The 16792-nt window shown below is 43.1% G+C and overlaps 1 protein-coding gene and 1 non-coding gene across 3 annotated transcripts; both read right to left on the bottom strand.

Moving 5' to 3' along the window:
• Positions 1-4217: 4217 nt before the first annotated feature.
• prkaa2 (protein kinase, AMP-activated, alpha 2 catalytic subunit) lies at positions 4218-14773 on the bottom strand. 2 transcript variants are annotated; one of them, XM_076087424.1, is made up of 10 exons: positions 14610-14773; positions 13339-13480; positions 12135-12228; positions 10546-10690; positions 9634-9721; positions 8831-9055; positions 8364-8526; positions 7092-7430; positions 6845-6971; positions 4218-6148 (listed from the first exon to the last, which is right to left on the bottom strand). In XM_076087424.1, the coding sequence occupies exons 1-10, from the start codon at positions 14707-14709 to the stop codon at positions 5898-5900; spliced, it is 1674 nt and encodes a 557-aa protein (XP_075943539.1). In that variant the 5' UTR covers positions 14710-14773; the 3' UTR covers positions 4218-5897. The 2 variants fall into 2 exon arrangements, with proteins under 2 accessions (XP_075943539.1, XP_075943540.1); XM_076087425.1 differs by lacking the exons at positions 9634-9721; positions 10546-10690; positions 12135-12228; positions 13339-13480; positions 14610-14773 and adding an exon at positions 9226-9454.
• Positions 4502-4609, bottom strand: LOC142947200 (U6 spliceosomal RNA). Its single transcript, XR_012953292.1, has one exon. It is a non-coding gene; the product is annotated as a U6 spliceosomal RNA (small nuclear RNA).
• Positions 14774-16792: the final 2019 nt, after the last annotated feature.

The following is a 16792-nucleotide window of genomic DNA, read 5'->3' as shown; positions in this document are numbered from 1 at the left end:
TTCATATTCATTTAGTTTGTGTATGAGAGCCAGGTATAATGTCGTTTAACCAGGTAATGTAGTTTCAGTTCAGTTCATCATAAAGGATATTGTTTTTATTTAGTTCAGGACAATATTTTTTCACTGCTTATTTTCAGGGCAGAAAATGCTTCACTCTCATTGAAAACAATAACAAACAAAAAAACACACTGACATGATGTTATTTTTCTGTTTGTAACAGCCGGACAAAAAGCCACCAGGCAGAGGAAACAGGACTTGTCTATGTTGTTGTTCTTCACACTGTGAAGACCTCATACTGTGACAGTAACTTCATCAGTAACACGAGGAAGAACAGGAGCAAGACGAGGGGGTTTCCCCCACGAGCGATGCCAATCTCAGCCACTCGAACTCTTTATTTTATTTTCTGAAGCAGCAGAGACGGACGGTTTTCCTGGTGGCTCTGAGTGACTTTGAACCTTAAACCAACGGGAGCTACTGATCCAAGGAAAGGACGTACAAACTGTTACAGACAATTACACACTTCATGTGAAAATACCAGACATATATTTAAAGTGGTGGAAATAAAGGGGAGGACAATGGAAAATGTGAATTTTCTATCAGACCAGGGCATTTCTCAGGTTGAGACACCATCCTGAGGAAATACACAACAAAACACATGCCGTACAAAACAGGGAGGATTGTTTACTTACTTTACATTTTCATCCATGTTTTTCTCTAAAGATCAATAGTCGTTCTTCTGTCAGGTTGTTCTTCAGGACCCTCAGTTTGTGTCCTAAACACTTGTTACCAGTTTACAGTGTTGGTGGCAAAAGAGTAAATGGCAATATACGTAGCTGATGAACAAAGACTTAAAGGAGCAGTGTGTAGGATTTAGTGACATCTAGTGGTGAGGTTGCAGATTGTAACCAACTGAACACCCGTCCGTCCACCTCCTCCTTTCCAAGTATGTTGGAGAACTACTGTGACCTTTAGGTAACGTAAAAACCAGGCGGCAACCTCTGTTTCTGAAAAGTGAAGTCAATGCTGACGTGTCTGTATTCTCTCTAATGTCCATCAGGGGGCGACTCCTCTGATTTAATAGAAGTCTATGAGAAAATGACTCTACTTCTCTCTTGATTTATTACCTCAGTAAACATTGTAAACATGAGTTTATGGTCTCAATCTCTAGTTTCAAGTCTTCTTCAATACAGCATGATGTTCATTTAGTACATTATGGTCCATTTAGAGTCAAACAGACCATAAAGCAGGGGGTGCTTTAGGGCGGGGCTTACTGTGATTGACAAGTCTCTTTTGTGGCGTTGTCCGATCTGTGAGTTGTCCGTGTTGTTGTCTTAGAACTTTAATCCGTTCACAGCGTGTTTTAAGTTAATGAAAGTTAATTGGTCTCCAAAAAATGTCTTCTTCAGCGTTTAGTTGTGCTCAGCTCGTGTCACTTCTAGTTGCAAAAAAGCAAGATGGCGACAGCAAAAGGACAAACTTGAGGCTTCAAAACCGTAGTCCACAAACCAAAGTGTGACGTCACTGTGACTACTTCCACTTCTTACATACAGTCTAATATAAAAACATGAACGTTTCTCTCTGGAGCCAGTGTTTGGTTTGTCCGTTCTGGGCTACCGTAGAAACATGGCCCGTTCTCTATGTGGACATGAAGGGCTCATTCTGAGCTAACAGCAAATACAACAATTCTTAGTTTTAGGTGATTGTACACGAATAAAAACAGTTATGAATATTATATTACATTTCTGCTGATAGATCCTACACACTGGCCCTTTAATAGAGCTCTAACCTACAATACTTCATACTCATGCATCTATAGGACTCTGATAAACATTGTTTGACCACCTTCAACATTTAGTCCGTTTTTCTTCCGTGTTTGTATTATTGATTGTTGTGTTTTATTTTTTGTACTTTTATTTACCTCCATTATTGTGTTAAAGATCGTTAGACTTCATGGAAGTGCTTCTGTATCAACTCGCTTCATATTATGTATATATTGAGCTTTTAACATATTATTATCATAATGATCTTAAATGGCGTAGCAATAAACAACAACATGGAGCGTAATACGAAATATAACATTTAAGAATTCTGCTAGTACAAGTTGCCACATGTTGGTATAAGTTGTCCCGTCTGGAGGGAAGCGTCATCCATAAACCTTTATTTTCTTTCTTTAATTTTTATGCAGCGTTTTATCCGTCAGTTTTATGTGCCGCCTTTTTCTTCTACGACTTTTCCCTCAAGCTGATGAATAAAAAGTGTTACAGACAGAGAGAGTAGTGTGATGATCACCTGAGGTCGCTTCCGTGCAACAAATAGTGTGTGTGTGTGTGTGTGTGTGTGTGTGTGTGTGTAGTAACTTTGACAAAGCCTTGGAGACATTTTATCCTTTTAACTTAAATGTCTGTTTATTGTTTTTTTCAATAAATACTCATTAAAGTTCAAATCATAACAGCAACATCATGCAGTGCATAACAAGAATAATCCCAACCCCAAATCAGACAGAGACCGTTAAAACACAGCGTCACATAAACACACTCTTACACACCTCCTCTTTCTCCATAACCAGTGTACACACACACACACACACACACACTGGGGTATTTAAGGTCACACTGATCATAAGAACCTCACCACAGATAAGCAGAGTGCAGCGTTGCTGTTGAAATACTCACTTTGGTACAACGCGTTAAAGTCTGTCTGTATTTAGGCCCCCTGCCATGTTTCCCAGCTCTAAACAGAGTAGAGTTTATGAACATGCCACTGGTGGTTGCATACGGTTGTAATAGTACATCATGACATCATACCAGTAAATACTGGTTATATCAGGACCCTCTCCAAGAGCAGCAGAGTCAGGACCGGGTGCATAGCGGGGCCGTCCCGATGTGAGCGAAGTCATTGAAGACACAGCAATGAAGTGTAACACAGAGGTTTGACTGAAGAGAAGGTGGAGTAGTGTTTGCAGCAGGGAGCTCTGCTTCTCCCCGACGTCAAAGTATATTCAGAGGTGTTTGTACGCGACGTCACAGACGGGAAGAGGCAGCGCTACACATGACGTAGAGACGGGACACGTGTCACGAAGGGTTTAAAGAACGTGGCTTCACAAAGCTCTCATGAGGCAAAAAATGACTAGAAACTAGAACCTCCTCCATCAGATGATTGTACTTTAACAGCACTGTAACTGCTCGAACAGTCGTCGTTTAGACCGTTTGCGTGTGAATCTCCAACATGGCCGAACTCTCCCCATTATCCTGAAACATTAGTGCATCGCTCTTATTTTATAACCGACTCATAAAATAACTATTTTATTTCATGACGTGTTTTATCACAAATCTCCCGCCTCCTTTCCTTTCTGCCAATCACTGCGGCCTCAAGCCTGTGGATGTAACGATGGCGGCAAAAGATTACAAAAGCGTGAATTTATTTTCGGATAAGCAATAAATGTGCAGATGCTCTGGTGTGGCCTGCAACAGACTAAGCCTTGATTTAGCCGAGCGGTACATAATCACGCAGAATTCTGCAGCGCTTGGTCGTGCATTTCTGAATTTGTGTAACTAGCTGCTCCCTGTGTGCAGCTCTGCAGCTTTTCAGACGACCGCCAATTCCCTTTTAGATGCTTTAGAAACAGAAAGTCTTAAAAATCTACATTTGAGTCATTATTTTACCAGCCAGGTCAAATTGTTTACAGGATATTCAACTTTACTTTCTTTACGATACATTAAATTATTTATTTACGGGGCTTGTATAAAGGGCGATAAAGTAGTCTGATCAAATGAAATATTATTACAGTTACAATTCCTCCTCATTAGGAACACAACACGCGTTCATTTCTTGCTTCTTCGCAGAATATTTAGTTTATATCACGATGGCGTTTTTGGAGAATGAACAGAGCGTCGCTCATTAACACCTTTACGTGCTCGGAGCTTGCGTGAGTATAAGCAAAGTTTTACACCTTGCAGAGATAATAATAATGGAGAACATCAAATATGTTAAATATTGGCCATTTTGGGGATTCCCATTAGTGACACCAGTCTAAGCCCCCCCCCCCCCCAACATGTTTCACTGAGTTTCAGCAGAAAGACAACAGTCCAACGCTGCTTTAAAACCGAGAGGACAAACACAGAGAGAGACAGACGGGAGGCTTCATCTGAGCAGCAGCGTCAGCGACCCGACGAGAAGAACATTCATAAAAGTAATAAGCGTGAGTCATCACAACGGGACCGGAAACAAACAGTTTAAAGTGAAGCCTGAACAAACAAACTGCTAAACAGAAGAAACACAAAGCATCGTGATTTGTCATGTGACACGCTCCACCCATCTGATCTCCACTACACACACACACACACACACACACACACACACACTCTCTCTCTCCATAAACACGTGCACAGCGCTGCTGTGTTGCGTTCTTTAAGGCGACTGGAGAAAGGTTTCTGTGTCTTTGTTCTGTCCCTGCAGCTGATGCACACCATCTCACATGGATCTGTCTTTTTTTTTTTTTTTTTTTATGTTGAAAAGCTTCACGAATTTGCGTGTCATCCTTTTCGCAGGGGCCATGCTAATCTTCTCTGTATCGATTCCAATTTATTAGATGTGCTGCCTTAGCAAGCACATCTTCCTCTCTTCTCGATTATCATCATCGCCTCGTTATCTACCCATCACGTACACACTCATTAAGGTTATTGCTGCTAACATGATTGGTGGCATCAGTGGAAAATTAACATTTTCTCAGAGAAAAAGATAAAATACAATTGAAGACCTCATATTGGGCTGTCATTTCTGATGCACATCTTTCTCATTTTAAAAGGCTAAAAAATATATAATAACGTTAATAATTGTAACCCTAAAAAAATTCCACTTCAAACAGCACATGGCTTCTGTCTGTGACAGACGGACAGACATCGGATATTACAGGCTTTCAATGACATTCTGTACATGCGTGAGAGAGCAGCATGTTAGCAGCTGCTCAACTTGTCATTTCTTAAGGACTAGTAAGGATTGTGTGTGTGTGTGTGTGTGTGTGTGTGTGTGTGTGTGTGTGTTGCATATTTATGATAGTTATTGAATGTTTAAAATGACGGAAAATCATTAGCAGAGATATGTATGTTGTGCATGCACAGAATCCTTTAAAGACACTGACACAGTCCACTGAGTGTTGTCCTGCTGCCTCTGGGCTCATTCATCTTCTATCTATTTAAAGCTCTACGTCGATGCGGTGCTCAAATAATATTTAACTACAGGTTCTAGAAAACAGTCTCTGAAAAATAAATATGGATGTGATATCTAAATAATAATCATCTTCTTTCTGGTGTATAAAGATATTTGGTATAGCGCTCTATGATTGTAGTATAAATATAATATACATGGATAACAAAAGCGGTTTCTTTACAAACCATATAATATCAATTGTTCATGTGGTGACGTTCCCTCAGAATACGGATTTAGTGTCGATTTTAACAACCGGTGCCTTCATCAAAATATAAGACAAGAGGCAAAACTGACCTCTGATCAGTGTCTGGGGGGAACTCAGCAGGGTCTCCCACCATTAGGTATGATGGCGGGTGATGGCATTTCAGCAGATAATAGATTGAGGGTATTTGTGGGAGGAGTGACGGTGAACCGTGACTTCCTCTCACCTCACTGGTTCACAGATTACAGTCCCAGGATCAGTTTTCATAAGAATTCCAAAACTCTAGACTCAAGAACTGTGTCCGAATAAGAACATTTTTTAAATAAAAAAAAAAAAGGATTCCTCTCTCTGTCTCCTTAAGGTGAGGTGACATGCTTTGGAGAGGAGACAGAGAGAGGAAGTCACTCCGAACATCTGCCAGATGTGGCTTTTAACCCCCCCCCCCTCCCAGGACATCCAGGTTCCAGCGATGGTTCGGGGTCTTCAGGTCTCAGCGTGCCAGTGTGGTGATCAGACTGGCACACATTTCAAAGAAGTCCATGGTGTGTGATCCCTGACGGGGGGTGAGCAGCGGGGCGCTGCCGGACAGGGACCCCGGGAGGGAGGAGCTGAGCTGGGGCACGTCGATGGCCGTGCTCGCCGAGTCGATGCTCAGTCTGGGTCTGTGGAGGCCGGCTGTGGAGCCCGACCTCTGACGAGTGGACGAACCCGATTTAAAGCCCACCGCGTCGATGATGTCATCTGTAGGGAGGGGGTCACACGAGAAGAGAGAGGGGGGGGGGGGTAGTAGCATCAGCATTCAACAGAGGAGTAGTTCATCGTTTTTTATATTTATCTATGAATATATAAGAATTGTGCCACCACCAAAATAAATTCTAAATATGTCATATTTAAAGGTGCTAAAGTCCAAATTCAGAGTATATATGTATATGATTGAGGGATCGCCTCCACACGGATATCTTTACATAACAAATACGTGTTGGCTGCTATATTAACGCTCTGAATATCAAATTAAGCACCTTTAAGTGTTCTTATTCTATCTGTTGAACTAGAATTTATATTTTGCATGACCACCTGCTCTCCTGATAACTGGCATCAGATCATTTTTAATCTTTTCTTTCTAAAAATAGGTTGCCAGCGCAGTCTGGAATGCAAATGCAACTTGCAAACATGCTAAAACAAGCACCAAAAGCACACTCTGCCACCTTGATTTGCATAAACACCAACTCAGCTGTTCCGACTCCACCAACTCAGCCAAAGCAGATTTCGGAGACACAAAATTGGTGCATACAAATTGAATTTCGGAGTACTGGCCACATGCATTGCACAATAAAACAGTGGAAATAAAATGTTCTTTTGACTTAAATTTGCTTTACATTTGTGTATGTATAATCACAAATTAGAAACGTTGTGAAAGCGGTGTTGTTGGTCACCAACCGTCGATGCTCTTGAAGTCCAGCAGGTAGGATCTGCTGTCCACCTGGTACAGCTGCAGGCTCATCTTCACCAAGTTTCCCGTCACCGGATTCTTCCTCCGCACTCGCAGGTGATACGGGTTCACCACCTACAACGCAAAACAAAGCACAGTCTGGTTTGTGTGTAGACCTAAGTATGTACTGTAAGTATATATATATATATATATATATATATATATATATATATGTATGTGTATGTGTCAGATTACCTTCCAGTCGTAGCTGAGTTGTCTCATCGCCCTGTACACCTCGGCCATGATGTCGTAGGGTCGGCTCTGACTCCGGATCCCGAGGTGCCACTTGGCCTTCTTCACCGCCAGCGGTTTGGGCCGCGTGGTGTTGAGCGCGTCCAGAGGACAGCGAGACTTGGGGCTGTCGACCAGCAGCGGAGGCATCCTCTCCGGGTGGGGTTTGACCCCGGGGGGCAGCGGCATGCCCTCCTCTATGAAGGAGCCCTGCGGAGGACTGGAGGCCAGGTAGAACTCGCTGGCCTCGGTCATGATGCGCCGGTTGTCTATTATAAGGTGATAGGCCACTGCCAGCTGATCCTGCGTGGACAGGGAGGACGGAGAGTCAATAGAAGACTGAAGCGTGTTGATTGATGCTCCTGCGGCGCACTGCAGGCATCAGATTTAAAATGCCACCGTCACAGGGGCAGCAGTGGTTAGGAAAAGCTATTTAGGCAACATTCCATAAACACCTTATCTTTTATCACTGATATGATATGAATGAAAGTTTAACTAGATAATGTGAAACTGGGGTCATGTGATTTGCTACATCGCACGACTTCGAACACAAACAACGTTTTATTTTGTCATCAGAATTTGTACTCAGGTGTTCCTCACAGGTGTTTGGGGAGGGGATTTTGATTTAGTATTTTGTGAGGAGAGACGGAGGAAGGTGGGCGGCCTTGTATGGCGGCGCCTCGACCGACTGAAGACAGCGGGGAACCCGTAAAGATTGTGAGTTTGTCTGTGTCTCTGTTCGTAATGCATTGCTTTATCCTGGTTTGTATTTTTACATTTTGAAGGAAGGACATTAAACCTTTTTTTTGTTGGATTACTTCTGTTCTACTACTAAATCATGGACAATCCAGTGGACGTTCAGTCAATTTTCTGGTGCTGTTATTTGGGGCGGGGTTCTTTCCTTAATAAATCATGTTTAAACAGTGCCCTGCTTTGGTGGAGTCACGGGGGATTTAAAGGCAACCCACATTATTTTCAGTTCCTCTCTTAACCAGGTCTTAAAGCCACAGTAACCCTTGAACTAGGTTTTAAATTAAAGCTGATTGTTATAATCCTGTTGGCAGATTGATTGATTGATGATCGATCGAACAATGTCAAATTGTTTGACTACTATGTGATCCCTTGAGTAGATTACGACTCCAAAGATGAAAATATAAAACATAATCTTGTGGCGTCAGACTTTAATATAACAGTCACAGTTTAATAAACAGAAGAAACATGAACACTGTTGTTTACCTGTGGATCCCCGCTGTAGAGGCTGGACACAAACTCGGACTCGGTGCATTCAAACTTCTCACACACTTCCCTCACGGCCTCCTCGTCCAGGACCGAGGAGTCGTATGAGGGGTCCTCTGGGAACATGTAGCCCGGCAGGTCCTGCTTGAACCATTCGTGTTCCCTGACAGAGGAGAGAATAGTCAAAGTTAAACCAGACCTAATGGGGCTACGTGTTGGGGATTCATCTTCAAATGTCACCGTATGTGACATTTAAACTTGAATGAAGTCAAACTGTCGTCAAACGCGGAGGGCTGCTTTGTGTAACGACACTTCAGATGGGCGACCTTTTAAATGTTACAGAGCTAGCAGAAGACAAGAGACACCAATCCTGCGCACAGTACGGCTCCTAAAGTACAACACTTCACAATGATTTAACATGTTTAACAAAAGAAAGAAGATCAAAATAAAGCGAGCAGGGGGAGCACCTGATGTCTTTGATGGTGGCTCTCTTCAGAGGGTCCACCTGCAGCATGAGCGTGAGCAGCGAGGCCACGGGGCGAGTCAGGTACTCCGGCATGTAGAAGACCCCTCCTCTGATCTTCTTGAACAGCGTCGGGACGTGTTCGTCGTCGAAGGGCAGAGTGCCGCACAGCAGGGCGTAGAGGATCACCCCCGAGCTCCAGATGTCCACCTCTGGGCCGGCATAGAGCCTGGCAGAGGGAGGAGGAGATGGGACGTGAAACGGACAAACAGATTCACACTGAGTTACTCCTGTAGGTGGCAGATTTAACTGTCTTTATATAAAGATGCATTTCTTATTCTGGCTTTCATGAGGACACATGAATGAATGTGAGTGACATAATACACATTCCCTTCTTACGGTTGCACCGTAGTCCACTGATCTACAGGTGGCGGTAAAGTGCCAAGAAATGCAGTGAAGAAGACTGGACGGTAGGATGGGTATCCCTCACCAGCTCCTCCCTCTCGTCCAAATATGGTCAGACCAATGGGTGACGTCACAGTGACCACGTCCACTTCTTCTCTGCAGTATTTGCTGGTAATGCACGACTTAAAAGTACTTTGCAAATGTAACACTGGATGTAAACTTTTGTTTGTTTACAAGAAGACAGCTTGGGTTTCGTTCAGTTTGAATTCCAAACTATTTAGTTGCTAAAGCCGGTGATTAAACAATTATCCTTCAGACGTGATTATCATTGCAGCCTTGATCGCACATGTGATCTCACACACACACACACACACACACACACACACACACACACACACACACCTTCCTGAGATGACCTCTGGAGCAGCATAGTTTGGTGAGCCACAGCTCGTCCGTAGGAACTCCCCATCTGACATCATGTTGGACAGACCTGTTGGCCCAACACAAGACACATTAACACCCTTCTGTCTCTCCGACAGGACCCCCCCCCCCCTGTTATCACATCATTGCTATTGATCCTCTGGTCAATCTGAACATGGCCCCGGAGCGAGGAGGGTGAGAGCCGTACACGGTGGACACACGGCTGATATCTTTATCCTCCTGTACAAAACACAAAGCTCATCTAATTGGATGAGCCTCTCTCTCTCTGCCAAACACTAAACACCAGACGCTCTGCCCCGCCCTTTATCTTTCATCCCTGTTCCTTTAACACTCTCCCTGTTGCTCTCAGCCAAAACACTGCTGTACACCCCCCACCCCCCCCACCACCCGCTTTTCCTTCCCTATCAGATGACACTGGGCCTCAAGGCTTCCTGCCGGACATGATATGAGACCTGGCCACCCTATGCCGACCCCGCTGTGCACAAGGGCCCTTCGTGTGTTTTGTGAACATATTTCCCTCGTTCCTGGTCATATTGCATCAGCCACGGTCTCTCAACCAATCGGCAAACAACACCTATAACACGACCAATAACAAAGTGCGATCGGTGAGAAATGAATTCTCATTTACTGATGAGGTTAACAGGTGCGCGATTGTGATTTCACACTTTGATATAAGTGTATAATTATGCCTTCTCCTATGACTCTGCAACAAATGTTCCCTTCAACACTGTTCACTGTCCAAGTACTCAGCCAGCCCCCCCCCCCCCCCCCCCCTGTTTTCCCTCTTCTTAAATTCCCCAAACAATTATTCTGCCAGGCCCATCCCTCCATCTCTCCCTCTCTGGCTGTAGCTCCGGGCTCTGGGGATCCTACCGAAGTCGGCTATCTTGGCGTTCTTGTTGGCATCCAGCAGGACGTTCTCAGGCTTCAGGTCTCTGTGGACCACCATGTGCCTGTGGCAGTAGTCCACGGCCGAGATTATCTGCTGGAAAAGACGGCGGGCTTCCGTGTCCTCCACCTGAAAGACACACCATGAATGGACATGATTGGATGGTGTTGCGATGGTTGTGTCTTGTTTAGGGCGAGTCCTTCTGTCTTGAACGTGTGTGTGTGTGTGTGTGTGTGTGTGTGTGTGTGTGTGTGTGTGTGTGTGCGTGCGTGCGCGTAACACCGAGCTTCATCTAAACAAGATATCGCATGCCTCCGCCAATCAGTCAAGCAATCCAAAATGTTATCACTTCCTCTTTTATCTTTTATATTTTGAGTAATTAAGTTTCTGTGCACTTAAGCTTCATAATGAAAATGCGACATAATAGAATTAAAGCTTTATATATATATATTAACCGAGGAAAATTCTTCGTAGTTTGTGTTTTATCTAATACTTTAAAGAATTTGAATCTTAATTGTTATCAGTTAACGTGAGTTGCTAGTCGGCCAAGTTGACGTCAACGCTCTTTTCTGAGTGGTTTTGTTGCCTAAACGTCCTAATCAGCAGATGAATTATTGAGACTTTGACCACCAAGTTCTAATCAGTTCATTCTTGAATCCAGGTGGACGTTTTTGTGCCAAATTTGATTTCAGGAATTCCCTTCCCGGGTGTTCCTGAGATATCCCGTTCACGAGAACGAGACGGACAGACAACCCGAAAACATACTTCCTCTGGCCATGACAGCACGGAGGCATACGTATCTTGTGAAGGCTGAAGGTGAGTAAAGCGTCAGTGTTAAAATAAAGCTGTGACAGACAGGTGGAGCAGCGATGGGGTCTGGGGACGCTGATGTCAAACACATTTTTATAAACTATGAATCACTGAAGTTAAGAACAGTGAGGAAAGCAGCAAAGAGTAAATAGATGTGCATCCAGACAGTATTTTGATGTCTCTACAGGGTAAAAGTAAAGTTGTTGTAGAAAACTAATTTTCTCATTCTATTTAGGATAAGTAAATAAATAAAAGTATCTAGAAAGTAACATAAAACATGTAAGTGGAAGCATTTAGCTGTGAGTTTAGGGAAGAAAGAACGTAAGGAAACACCAACATCACACCTGCCAAGTACTAATCCCATAACTATTAATGAAAGGTACTAAAGACTACACACGACACACTACACACGACACACTACACACTACACACGACACACTACACACTACACACTACACACGACACACTACACACTACACACGACACACTACACACGACACACTACACACTACACACTACACACTACACACGACACACTACACACGACACACTACACACTACACACTACACACGACACACTACACACTACACACTACACACGACACACTACACACTACACACTACACACGACACACTACACACTACACACTACACACTACACACTACACACTACACACTACACACTACACACGACACACTACACACCGCCATTACTGTTTATTGGATCTGAGCCGGTTACCAGTCAGCTGATGAAGCGTCTTACCCGTCCATGTTTGCAGATGTAGTCAAACAGCTCCCCTCCAGACACGTACTCCATCACCATGAAGAAGTCTGTGGGCGTGCTGATCACCTGGTACCTACAACACAAACATGTACATTATAACTAACACTTCATTATAATACACCTGTAAACGCACCAATAGGCTTTTTTATCTCGTCTCCAAAGCGAATGTGTTTCCTTCCAAATATGCGCAGAATAAACATATACATAAATACATAAACAAGTACACAGATGAAGGCGAGGCTGGGCTGTGAGGCTGTGAGGCTGTGAGGCTGTGAGGCTGTGAGGCTGTGAGGCTGTGAGGCTGTGAGGCTGTGAGGCTGTGAGGCTGCTGCGTGTGGGCATGATTTTCATAAAGGTCGGGTTTATTAAATGCAGAACCCAATCTCATGAATGGTTGCTCTCGTGAGATTCTGCACTTCATCACAATCTACCAAATCACATTACTATACACACACACGTACATATATATACATTATATATATATATATATATATATAATGTATATAATCTAAGAAATCCAAACAGTGAGAGCCCTTGAGGGACATGTTAAGACATTTATTCTAATTCATTTCATGCTGGTTTTACAAACAGGGCCAATATATATATATATATATATATATATATATATATATATATATATATATATATATATATATATATATATATATATAAACTGTATATGTTTGTGACGGAGTTTTCCACGGAGCTCACATGTCCGAGACGGTGAGATGGTGGACTAACCCGAACCTAAAAATAACACTGGAGCTTGTTGAGAGAGAGAGAGAGAGGGAGAGGGAGAGGGAGAGACAGAGAGACAGAGAGGGAGGGAGAGAGGGGGGGAGAGAGAGAGAGAGAGAGAGAGGGAGGGAGAGGGAGAGACAGAAGGAAGGCGAGGTCAAAGGAAAAAAAACAAAAACAAGACGAGCCGAGACACCTGGATGAGGATTTAGTCTGGCAGGAACAACAGCAACTATCATCTTAACTGGAGATTTGAACTTCTCAGAAGTGTTTGTGTGCGTGTGTGTGTGTGTGTGTGTGTGTGTGTGTGTGTGTGTGTGTGTGTGTGTGTGTGTGTGTGTGTGTGTGTGTGTGTGTGTGTTGGACCTCCTGGGAGCCCTGTGGGCATGCTCAGTACAGTGCAGTAAACAAACAGGAAGGAGTCTGATCGTCGTTCTCCACTTACAGCTTGATGATGTGCGGGTGTCTGAACAGTTTGAGGTTCTGGATCTCTCGTTTGATCTTCCCGACGACATCGAGGCTGCGGATCCTCTGTCTGTTCAGGATCTTCACCGCCACTTTATGGCCCGTCAGCTGATGCTCACCGACTGAAGAAAACAAAAGAATACAGACGTGTAGAAGCAGAGTTCTCCAGAGAAAAACACTGAGATAAAGAAGTGGTAAATTCACAAGAAATGAACTCACAAATTTACAGGGAAGATACTTGGATATTCTCTCAGATTATAAAGACATTTGTGAGAGAAATGTATCTTCAATGTAAGACTTTATAATCTCAGAGAATATTTCAGTAGTTGTTTTTTTGATTTGTGATTTATTTCCTCGTAAATGTACCACTTTAATCTCAGAGAATTTCAGTTGTATTTCTCTGAAATGTATGCTTAATGTCAGAGAATATTAAAGTATTCTATTTGTAAATTAGTTATTTTTTCTTGTAGATTTACCACCTTAATCTCAGAAGTTCTGACTATTAGCACGCTCCCCCGGCTGTGAATTATTTTACTTTTATTTACCTACAACGGCCCTGATGCACCTTTTTAAAATGGAATGATTTCCATGATTCTTGAAGCTGTTTTGAACTCCTTGTTCATTGAGTCGTTTCTGTTTTGCTGACTGTGTTCTCGTGAATGTTTCTCTCTTAGAATAAAAGATCTAAACTATGAGAATTATAAAAAGATTAAATGAAAATGGTTGTGTCTTTGATTAGGGTTATCAGTTATGAAGCGTTGATATAAATGAACTCGCACACAGGGATCACCCTGAGACATAACATCAGCAGTAACACTATTATCACGAGCTACATAAGGTATTTGTCCCTCAAACTGCGCACGCATCATACGGGCTGGTTGAGCCTGTTAAAGGCTCACAAGGTCACGCAGAGTGAAAACTGAAATTATAACCTTTTGATAGCAATGCAATGCGATAACACACCGCGCTATCTAGCTGTGTTTATAGAGCATACTGTCCGTTAACGTGAAGATCACACGGTGGGTTTCGGGCAAAGCTGTGCGCGTCACAGACGTCCTTTTACGCAACACGGGGGCACCGTTATAAACGGTGATTATGTGACGGCTCACTGACAGCATGCAAGTTCTACAGTCCGTTGAAGGCAGGAGGGGGGGGGGGGGGGGGGGGGGGCGCATACTTCATATCTCTCCAACTGACGCACTCAAACGTTTCACGTTAACATCGGTATGACACAATAAATCGTCACTTAACTCTTCACTTTCCCGAAGGTTCCCACTCCGAGCGTGTCGCCGAGGATGTAGTGGCCGATCTTCACCCTGCCTTCGTGTTTCGGTTGTTGCCGCTCTGCCATCTTCCTCCGTTAACCGACGGCTGGGCTCGGTGTGTGTGTGTGTGGGTGTGGGTGTGTCTGCCTACGGGAGCGCACGGAGGGGCGGGGCACTTCACTTCTGTCACAGCTCGACGCACTGTCGGGTTTTACGGTGAACACTGTGGCAGAAGAATGTGACAGATTTCCTGTGGTTCTTTTTATTCATCTGTCGTAAAGCAGCCTGTGCGGTCGCCTATAACCGGGTTTTTCTTCTGCCACCGACCCGGTGTTGCGTCGAGTTTTGCTCCCCGGTCCATTTGCCTGCCCTGATATACTGTAGCCTCCAGCAGGTCACATTCATCCACACAACCAGCCCGACATGCTGTGAGCACACGAAGTTCATTTAGTACATTTACTCAAGTACTGCACCTCACTTACAATGTTGAGGTATTTGTATTTGTACTATTTTTAATTTTATACAACTTTATACTTCTACTACATTTTGAATCCAATATTTTAAATATGTATTTTCTCTATATTATTTCGACAATTTAAGTTATTTGTTACTTTGCACATTTAGATTATTAATAGAAAACAAATAATAAATATATATATATATATTATTTTTTAATTTAGGATTATATATAGGCTACTCTGCAGTACAATTAGCTTCACATTACCAGCTGTAACGTGCACATGAATGCATCACTAATTGATCTATTATATGTATATTATTCTGAAATTGGCCATTCTGCATAATGAGAGGTTTGACTTTCGGTACTTTAAGTATATCTTGAAGCTAATACTTCTGTACTTTTACTTAAGTAGTCGTGCGGGACTTTTACTAGTACGTGTATGACATTGTAGTATATTTACTTGAGTAAAATATTTTTTTTAAAGTAAAAGTACTTCTTCCACCACTGGCTCTGCCATATATTATAAGACTGAAAGACAGCGACTATCATTTGAAATTGTGTAATGAAATGTTGACAGAAGAGCGATGCATGACGGGGTTTCTGTTGTTTTGTTTGTTTTGGGTTTTGAATCCATTGGTCGTAGCCGAGGCCCTCATATCAGAGTCAGGTGTCCCCTGTCTTTATCAAACCGGTCCGTCAGGTCAGTAGTTTCATTCTTATTCTCACCAATAGGTGCGTCCCATGTTTCAGGGCCTTCCTGAGTTTATATCACACATACTCATGTATCTAATCCTAAATAAACTCCAGGACATCCAAAACTCTGCTGCTCACCTGCTCACCCACTCCCACTCCCGTGACCACATCACCCCTGTTCTCCAGAACCTGCACTGGCTCCAATACAAAATCCTTCTCCTCACTCACAAAGCCCTCCATAATCAGGCCCCCTCCTACCTCACGGACCTGCTTCACCACCACACTCCATCTCGTCGGCTCCTCTGATGCCAACCTCATGTCCCTTCCACTCAGGACCAAGCACCGGACATGGGGTGACAGAGCCTTCTCCATAGCTGCCCCCTCCCTCTGGAACTCTCTCCCCAAACACATCCGAGACTGCACTGACCTTTCCATATTCAAATCCCAAATCAAAACCCACCTTTTCAAAACTGCTTTGAATGTGTGACCATTATTGTGTATTTTATGTTTTTAGTGTATTGCTTTTATATATGATGATTTTAATGTAAAGTGTCTTTGAGTACTATGAAAAGCACTATATAAATAAAATGTATTATTATTATTATCTTTTTTGTATCGCATCAGTCCCAATAACAGGTGACTACAAATGTATTCAAAAGCGTCAAACTGTTGATAATCTTCCATAAACTGTTTTGAACAGACTGGGCTGATACAAATAGGAAGTGTACTTCATGGATGAGATGAGATGCAAACTAGATTGAAAAGAGTTGTTCATGTTGAACCACTAGAGGGCAGTGTAGGTTCATGTTATCCAGTCTGACTGCAGCCTTGGATCTGTGGAGCTGGTGCACAAACGTTTTCTTATCAAAGTTAGAAATGAAGCATTGAATCCTGTTTCTTTTTAAATACACGAGTTCTCTGGTGAGGCTTCATTTCACCGACCGGAGCAATCGAACGAGAATTCCCACTTTTAATAAACACTGTAGATTAAAGTACGTCAATAGTTTGTCTGTATT

Source organism: Anarhichas minor, unplaced genomic scaffold (assembly GCF_050575085.1).
Source record: "Anarhichas minor isolate MPS153535 unplaced genomic scaffold, ASM5057508v1 ptg000010l, whole genome shotgun sequence".
NCBI classification, from domain to species: Eukaryota; Metazoa; Chordata; class Actinopteri; order Perciformes; family Anarhichadidae; genus Anarhichas; species Anarhichas minor.
Note: the sequence above shows the minus strand (reverse complement) of the source record. Positions and strands in the feature narration are given on the sequence as shown.